Source organism: Kogia breviceps, chromosome 3, assembly GCF_026419965.1.
Source record: "Kogia breviceps isolate mKogBre1 chromosome 3, mKogBre1 haplotype 1, whole genome shotgun sequence".
Lineage (NCBI taxonomy): Eukaryota > Metazoa > Chordata > Mammalia > Artiodactyla > Physeteridae > Kogia > Kogia breviceps.
The window spans coordinates 135,835,241-135,844,645 of record NC_081312.1 but is presented as its reverse complement, the minus strand read 5'-3'; the positions used below and the strand labels follow the sequence as shown (position 1 = coordinate 135,844,645).

General features: G+C 38.0%; 1 protein-coding gene and 1 long non-coding RNA gene across 9 annotated transcripts in view; one reads left to right on the top strand and one right to left on the bottom strand.

Annotated features, from left to right (window-relative positions):
• Nucleotides 1-5,525: 5,525 nt before the first annotated feature.
• The window catches only part of MEGF11 (multiple EGF like domains 11), a 366,564-nt gene continuing 362,684 nt past the window's right edge, over nt 5,526-9,405 (bottom strand). For 6 of the 8 annotated variants that reach the window (XM_067029613.1, XM_067029614.1, XM_067029610.1 and 3 more), the window contains one exon: nt 5,526-8,110. In XM_067029613.1, the coding sequence (XP_066885714.1) occupies nt 7,887-8,110 (224 nt within the window). In that variant the 3' untranslated portion in view covers nt 5,526-7,886. The remainder of the gene's footprint in view (nt 8,111-9,405) is intronic. The other 2 variants (XM_059057710.2, XR_010839780.1) reach the window with 2 other exon arrangements.
• LOC136793835 (uncharacterized) overlaps nt 5,968-9,405 on the top strand; it is a 51,157-nt gene continuing 47,719 nt past the window's right edge. Inside the window, exon 1 of the long non-coding RNA XR_010839781.1 lies at nt 5,968-8,016. This is a non-coding gene — a long non-coding RNA (uncharacterized lncRNA). The remainder of the gene's footprint in view (nt 8,017-9,405) is intronic.

Below are 9,405 nucleotides of genomic sequence, written 5' to 3'. Positions count from 1 at the left end.
ATGGAATATTTGCTTCTGATGAGTAAGAGCATAGGTCCTTGGATTACAGAGTAAACAATTGAATTGGAGGCATCATTGTGTGAATTCAGCTTTGATTTTAGACATATAGTTCAGTTATGCTGTTCTTGGAAAAAGTATTGAATATTACCAAAAACATTAGGAAAGTAATCTCTGTACTTTGGTACGTAACAGTGTCACCAGACCCAAGAAGAGGCTCCATCACTATTTTACTCAAAATTGGTAGTAAATTTTTTACAAAATTATTTAAGAGGAGAAACTAGGTAGTGTATTGAAAATGAGTAAAGTAACTTGAATTTTTACCAAATGTAGACTTAATGTTGCCTTGGGCATGGTTGGCTCTTGGGAGAATTCCAAGAAACCTTAAGTAGTAGTAGAAAATGAATCTGATTGCATTTCAACAAGTGTCTTCATTCTGAATAGTATCTCAGGAGACAGACTGTCTCAAGTAAGAAACATTAAGTTTTTAAATATTATGACAATTTAGGGCTCAAGGTAGTTTAGAAGTATTTTGCTTTTTGACCTTGCTTTTCAGTTATTTTAACTTTGAATTTTTAAAAAACCTATTGTTCTGAAAAGTCACTTAGCCATCTTGATTTTAACTTGTATGTCATTGTTCTAAAATGCTATTTATGATTTCTCTCTAATAGTTGTTACTCTAAGGGTAAGTTTCTTTAGCCATTGCAACTGAGTATGCTAAATTGTAATTCTAAGAAGGGATGCTAGTTGGTGACTTCTGCCAGAGGGTTCTGCAGGAAAGTTAGACTTCTTGAGTTTGGATTGCCCATCAGAGCTAGTCATATTTATTTCATCATTGGGGAAATAAACATCTTAATTTTTGTTATCAGTGACTTATACTTACAAAATGCAAACCCTCTCAGTGGTTTGAGCTATTGTGATAATCTCTCCCATCTACCTTAAAAAGAAAAAAAAAAAGCTCTACTGTTTAGACAATTTGGGCCAACACCAGAAGCAGAATAATTCAAAGGCTGGGTGGATAATTAAGAACTTACTCTAACCTGTTAGGTTTCAATTTCTGGAGATTTTTTTTTTAAACAGAGGAGAAAAATGGAGGCTGGTTATTTAATGTCTCACAAATATCATAAGCCTGAGAAAAAATTCAAAACAAAATATGAATTTTGCATAAGGACTGTGCATAAGGATATCTATTCCCTGTGTGAAAAAAAAATGAACAAAGACAATGAAAGGACTTTCTTTCACCACCACATTTAGTGGGTTAGCATAACAGTCAAACTAGTGCTAAAGAGCTGCTTTTTGTTCTCCTGGTTGGGGCAGTGCTGGTGCTGCATCCCTTCCTGGGATTTGACAGGTCACGTTTTTCACTCATCTGTACAATAGCTGAATAAACTGGAGTTGTCATTCTAATCTTTTAAAGAAACTGTGGGAGGCTGATGGTAACAATAAAGTAATACAGAATGCTAATACCATTACAATTTATGTAAGGGAGACCATTAGGATTAGGCTGAGAGATAATGGTGTCTATTTTCCTAAAAGCTAAATTGGAGGATAGAGAAAGAATATTTGAAAGGAAGTTGATACTAGGCATATATTAGAAAGTATGCTAAATTCTGAGTTAAAAGATTGAAAGTAGCAGCTATAATAGAGCACTGGACTGGGTGACAAAGACTTGGAATCTAGTCACAGGTCTTCTAGTCATTTTATCTCTGAACCTCACCTTCTTCCAGTTACTGAGGGGACTGGATTAGATCATTTCTGGGGTTTATCCCAGCCTTAATTCAGTAATTCTATGAATGAACACTTTCTTCAGGTACTAGAGCCAAATTATTATACATTCTAACTAAAATTTAAATTTAATAGATAAATCATGTGTATACTTTGCAAGATGTTTTTGGTCTTATAATAACTTGATTAAAATGCTGTCTTTATTTCCATGTTAACACCATTAAATAAGATGAAAGCTTTCAGAACATTTGCAAAATGACTGTCAATTTCAGCAATATGCATCAAAGTACCATATGTACTAAGCGGGGAGGAGCACTTGAGGGGCTGCTATGTCAACTGTGAGCTGAGAACTGCTGTTTTTTGGCTTTTACTGTTATGTTAAAAGAAAATTCTGCTGGCTTTTAATATATACTTTGAAATATATTCATGTTTGGGAGAGAGAAACTTTAAAAACATTTTGTGTTTAATTTTTTTTTTTAATCTCTAAGTGGAATCTAGTAAGGTAGATCAGTCCATGGACTGATTCCACCAATAGAACCAATGATTGAATCTAAGTGTATAGGTTTATGTGTGCATACACATGATATAAATGGCATTATTTGTCTATTAGGATAGTAATTAATTATTAGTAAACATTTGAATTGAATTATTTAACATTATTAAGCATAGAATTGATAGGTCCTGGCACAGATGTCATGTATATTGGCTGTTAACTACTATGTTATCAGTACCAGTGATGGTGAAAATTAATAGCCAACAGGATTCCTTTCCTGTGGTTGAGTCAGTAGAACTTAACCTTGGCCCCAAACCACAAAATCTCAGACCCTGTTATCCACATCCTAATGAATAAGCTTATTACTTTTAGCACTCACTCCTAAGGCTCTGGAGGGCCATCTGCTGGGCTAGACAATGGCCTGGGAGGCAGAAACTGGAATAAGGAGGTAATCTGATAACCGGCGCTGCAGACCAGAGCTTCCTCCTTCTCTGGGTTTGGGTTGGACCACTGCTCAGAGTCTTTCTAGCTCTGCAGGTCAGGGAAGAAAATGTATAATCACTATTAGACTAATCACCAGGGTCCTCTGTTTATCCCTGCCCTTCTATAATTGCTACATTGTAAGATCTACAAGTGTAGGGAAAGTGCTTTGTTCACACTTTCCTAATATTTATCCTTTCTACAGCCCTGTGTCAGAACAATAAGGAAGGACCATCTAAAAGAGTGAAGGGGCTAATCCTAGGGTTCATTCTAGTTTAGCTTGGGGGGCTATAGTCTGAGAATTTTACCATTTAGATTAAACATTTAAAAATTGTTATATAAAATTATTACATAAATAATATATAATTATTATACACAGTATAAATATTAGTATAATGAATCCCTTATGTATCCATCATCCATCCCTTCTGAGAAAGATTTTCCATCTTCTGTTGCCACATACAGATTAATTGGGCCTATTCTGTCTTCCCTCTGGCTGGATGAATGGCTAATGGTATCATTCTTGAAACTCCTGTATTGAGTGCACAACTTGCAGTGATTGAGTGCACAACCTGCCGCCTTTGGTTGTCATTTATGCTATTGGGTGGTATTCTGAGCCTCGTAAGTCATAATCTTAAAGCATTATTATTCTCAGTAAATACCTTTATTAGCCTTATAACCCTTGATTATGGTTTTTTGTTTTTGTTTGGTTTTTTTTGTGTGTATGTGTGGTACATGGGCCTCTCACTGCTGTGGTCTCTCCCGTTGCGGAGCACAGGCTCCAGACGCACAGGCTCAGTGGCCGTGGCTCACGGGCCCAGCTGCTCCGTGGCATGTGGGATCTTCCCGGACTGGTGCACGAACCCGTGTCCCCTGCATCGGCAGGCGGATTCTCAACCACTGCGCCACCAGTGAAGCCCCCTTGATTATGTTTTGTCTTTCACTCAGATGTCAAAGCCCTAGCCTCCCGGCCTTTGAGGATTGTCTGTTAGATCTTTTCTGAATGAGTCTTAGTCTCTAAATAGCAAAAGTTCTTGGTTAGACATTTTATTAAGTGGAAATAACTTCTGAGTATCATGTAAGCCTTGTGAACTGACAAGTTGAAAGGTTTTAGTTTGACTTAAGTATGAGGATTAAATACAAAACTTTGAAAGTATAAGGGAGAAATTTTAAACTTATTCCACTGAATGCATTTAGTAAGCTATTTTTTAGCGTTTGTATTTTATTACAAAATTAATTCTGCTGCTTCTTTACCAGTTAGATCACAAGGATATGTTTTAAAAGGTCTTAAAACAGATGCACCCAGAGTACTGTAGTGGGTGATAACTTCTGGTGGACTTCATTGCGCTTATGCTAATTAGGTGGCCCTTACACTTGCCTTTATTCCTTTCCATAGAAGTACCTTTGTGTCTCTGGAGCTGAGCACAAGTTGTAATAGTTGTCTTTAAGTCCAAATCTTTGTGAAAGCAGAGAAATTCTCTATTTGAGTATACTGATGTGTATGAGATATTTCAATAATTTTTGTACATGAATAAGAATGTGTTGCTCCCATTCATTACTTTAAAGGAAGAGACTCTCTTGTTATAAATTTGATAGAACCTTTTCACTTTATTTTCAAACATCTATTGGGATGCTTTTCACTTTTCTGGCTGTCTAGAGTGACCACACAAAATGTAGGTTAGTTCTACCTTTAAACCTAAGGTGTAGATTATAGACACATTTTCAGTTTGCAACACAACAGTGGGCATTCTTGTTAAATTAGTTTGAGAAATTCATTTTATTTTGTACAAGGTACGATCCCTCTGCACAGTGAACAAATATATTACAAATCTGGGTTGTTTAAAAAAGTTGCCATTTCATAGTTGCACTTATGCTATTGTACAGTAATTTTTTTTCTTATTCATTTGAATTGTATGCACATCACTGAGTAAAAACTTAATTTCTGTAAAATAATTGAACAGATTTTTCCATGTTGCCAATAAAATGCACAGTGCACATGTTTAGGTTGACGATGAACCTATTTGTGACAGTGCTAGACAGAAGTTCCTACTAGGTGCTCTGTTAGATTGGAATGTCTTTTACCAGTAACTCTTAGATATGTGAAGACAGCTGTTGTCACAATAGATTAATCACACCCTCTGCCTTTCCCTTCTTCACTGTATTGCCTGATTTGAGTTGTATTACATTTCTTTAAAAATCATAGGGTGCTAGAGCTGAAGGATTGTCAGAGCTCCCTTACCTTTCTCTGCTTCTACCTTTTTTTCAATACATGGGGAAAAAAGGAACCCAGAGAGGGCAAGTAACACTCACATCTCGACCCAGTGCTTTAGCAGTTCCACCATGCCACCTCTTGCTGAATTTTGCCAGAAGATACTTGGCAAAAAAGAGGTGAAACGAAACTTGAGTGCTTGTTTGCAGTTTGCCAGGCAGCAGTTATTGTACATGCAGGCTAAGGGAAGAAAATAAAACCTGGGATTGAGAAAGTTTCTCCTTGCTGGTCTGACTTCACCATGCTTCTTGATCCTTACTTGAGAAAGATGTTTGAGCACTTGCTGACCTGAAATACTGAGGTAAGTCTCTTATCTATATTTCTTCCTACATATGTATGAGAAAGATTTACTTGGGCCTACACAGTCATTTTCTAGTATTTATATTTTAATAAGGCTTTTTTTGAAAGTAAATTTGCTATTGCTGATCACTTGCTCCCATGCATACATGCAGCATTCATGTAAGTATTATATTTTCCCCTAACGATAAAATTTGCTTAAGCCTTGAGTGAAGTGGGGGAGGGAGGATTTACTCATTTATTTATTTTCTTGCTTTTGCTGGTTATTGCCCAAACTAATGGGTTCCATGGCAGACTTCCAATGTGTATCAAGGGCTTCAGAACTCCCACATTTCCTGTAGCAGCTGTTCCAGCTTTGCAGTCATTTACAGTCACTTAGTTCCTCTTCTGCATACCTTTTTGGAAGTATTTTTTACTGCCTGGACTGTTAATCAGAGAATGAAGTTGGTATAGGGTGGTCATTAGTTTCCCTGCTTTGCCCTTTTGGTCTTTAATTCTTATGAGGAGGTCCTCTTTAGGGCTTGGGACAGGCTCCTTTTTGACCCATCCGAGTCCCAGTTTACTTATATTCATTAGAGTGGAGGTATAGATACACCTGAATACTGGGATCTGGAACATTAGCTCATTGTAATACATTTTTGGCCATGTCAGTAGGTGGTGCTTAGAAGGTAGAAGTACTTCATATACTTATATGTTAAGTTTTTACATCATGTTATAGCAATTGATTACAGTCCATTCTTCTTTGATCATTTCATTTAGTTCCATCAAAAAGCATAATGTCCTTAAAACAACTTAAACTTCGTATATCCACTTTTGTCTAATTTCCTCTACACTTTTAGGTTCCATACTGCATCAAGCTCAAGATTTATGAAGATATGCTTGACAGCATGTACTCTTCTGAGTCAAGGAATGCCAACCAAATAAATTTGGGAGGCCGAATAACCATTTTTAGGGATGTTTAATTCTTACCAGTCTATGACTGCTTGCTTAAAGGTATCATCTCAGAGTTCCGTTTCGCATGGAATAACTCAGGTGTTGGATGGACTCAGGAGATATGACAAGGCCAGGACTGGCTTGCAATGTTCTTAAACTTTGAACTGGCAAGAGTTTGTAAAGCTGGCCTAGAAATCATTGACTGAAAGAGGCTGTTTTCATTTTGGAAACTTTTTTTTCCTCCTACTACCACCAGGGGCAGAAGAGGGAAAGTTAATTTGTATTCATTAAAGTCATTTTAAAAAATTGAAGTTGTCAGCATTAGACTGTATACTAAACTCTGTAATCTTGGCAGTTATAATTTGATTGACCTGACATATATGTACAGGTACTTTAGGATTGATATTAGCACGGTTTGTGTCTATGTACTAATTATCTTAAGTAATAAAACAGATAAGTGATGGTAACAGGAACCAAAAGCACATATACATTTCAGGTGCTTTAAAGTAATCCCTTCTCCTCCCCAGTCCCCTTTACTCCTAGGAAAGTTGGTAAAACCTATTCTACATGCTTTCTAAGCATCATGTTTCAGATAATTTAATATATAAATACTAATATGTATATATTTAGCTGATGTTGATGAGTAGCTTTATCTTAAATGTTTTAAAAGATCATATAATCCGTGGCATTTGAGGTTGGGGGTGAGTGGGTGGTAGAATTTGCTTTTGAGAACGGACCTTTTGAACAGTTACCCAGTCCCACTTGGAAGCTCTTCTTTAGTTCCAGGTGAACGTTATAACTGACACGCAGCTGGAGTCAGTCTGTACCGTTATTTCAAGTCAAGGGATTGTCTTCTTTCAGAGAGTCAGAGAATATTCAGCAGAGCACATTGCAAGAGAGAGGCTTATGCCTCAAGACTGCTTGTCCTGGGACGGCCCATTGGCAGGGCTCTGTCTTACTGGGAGGAGGTTATAATGACCAGGAATATGGCTGTTCCTAGGTAGGTCGTATGGATTCTGGATATAGCTGGAGTTACAACCTCGGCCTTCTTGGACCACACTGACTGTGGGCTCTAAGGAATATAGTGAAAAATTAGTTCAGAGAACAGATTAGCTTTGGTTGCCTTGTTGGGGGGAAGAGAATTCTATTTAACTTGGTCGGGGGAGAAGCCAGGGGTTTATGATAAATGTATGAAGGTTAGGACTGAGGCTTGTTCAAGAGATTGAAAACCTAAGTGAGTGTGTTATCAGAATCCCAAGCTGTGGTCAAAACCAAGGGACTTAGAATATCCTAGAGGTAGGGGTCAGGGGTTGTATCAGTGAGTCCAGGGACATGGGTTAAACTGGGAAAAAGTAGAACAAGGTGATTTCGAAACTTGCAAATGTCTGTTCTGATTGTTTTCTTTTTTAAACAGGAATTTGTGTTAACACTCAGTTGAAGTGTATGTGTTTGTGTGTATCGACTCCCCACCCCCAATATATCTGCTTTACACGTAGCTTTAGTGTTTTTTTTTAAAAGCAGAGTTGGCACAAGAATTTGATTTCTTGTATGAGAGAGGAGGGCAGTCCTGGGAAAGACAGTTCACCTTGGATTCCTTAAAAAGCAACAAAAGAAGGGTGTATTTTCAAGACAGGGGGACTGGAGAGGGCTGTTTTCAAATACTATACTAGTGCCCTGATTTCACTAAGTTACTTATTTGAGACACCTACCAACTTCATATATATTTTTATTAGATGTCGACAAGGATGGCACATCTGCGTATGGAGACCCCGTGTGCACAGGCGACTTCATTTCTACATAGCTGCTTTCTGGAAGCGTGCAGGTGAGGATGGGTAGGTCCTTAATTGTGGCATAAGGGTTTTCACTGCTATTCAAGGAACAAGTGCTAGAACTGCATACGGATTCTTTCATGTAATCTGCAAGGCAAGAGAGATTTCTTAGGACAAGCAAGGACATAAGACTTAATTTAAATACCAAAAGCAGAGTACAGTTTACATGCTTTCAGGATCTTGAAGTTATAAACACTTTGATAATCCAAGATTCACTTAATAAATACGTTGAGGAGTGCTTTTCTAGGTAAGCAGAGTTCTAAAGAATTATGTTTTTGGAGGGATAAGAACATTTTTGTTTTAGTAGCCAGGTATAGCACCAGAAAGGGATTAATTCAAGATATTCATAATATGCTTTCACATCTGTTATTTAATTTTTACAAAATCTTGCAAGGATAGTTGACTGCGTTTTATAAGATGATGGCCCAGGGAGATGAAGTGACTTGTCTAAGGTCATATGGCTCATGAATGGCAGTGCCAATACTTGAATCCATGCCTTGGGACTCCTTGGCCTGTGTATTTTCTGTGATATCATTTTTCTGAATTCTTTTTGATGACTAAGCTTAGGTTCAGAAGAAGTAGGCGTGTGATTTGGCACAAGTGCCAGCAATTTGGCAACCTTTAGGCAGCAAACAGGTAGTATCCCTGCTCTCGAGGAGCTCGTGATCAGAGGTGGGGCAGACTGAAGTGTAATAGAGGTTTAAAAAGCACCTGGGTCTCAAGCTAGGCTTTGGAAGGTTCCTGTTTTCTAGCAAGCCTGCAGTATATCTTCTGGGGTCAATTACTCCAGTTCTCAGGAATGCTAACAAATCTATTTTAGCAGTATCTTTCTCTGATACTAGGAGAACTCATGCTGCTTCTCCTGTATTCTCTCAGGTGCATCGTCCCCAAGATTTCAGGGTGTATTAGGGTATAAAAGTTGCAAACTGGTTTCCAAATATGAAGCAAGGTAACTGTAGCTCCCTGGAGGAAGAAGGTTCTCTTTGTGACTGGGAGTCACAGAGAAACGGAAGCCCTTCCTTCAATCTCTATGCCATTTTCCCTTTTGGGGGAAGATTACTGCCGCCTGTGGATTGTTTCAAATGAGGCAGAACTTGCCCAGAAAAAGCAGGAGACTCTCTAATCTGGCAACTCTGGCCCTCATCCTTCTGTGAGGCTCTGCCAGCCAGGGGGAATCTAGAAATAAGCACTGAGTTGCAGGGGCTTCGTAGTCAAGAGTGATCTAAGAAGTCTAAATTTCTATAAGTGGTAGCAGATGGTGAAATTTCCCTATTTCTCAGCTCTAAATTTCTATAAGTGCTAGCAGATGGTAAGATTCTCGGATGATCTTTCACTAGAACCACCACAATTTACATTTTGGGCTGCTATTTATGTATGCTTTC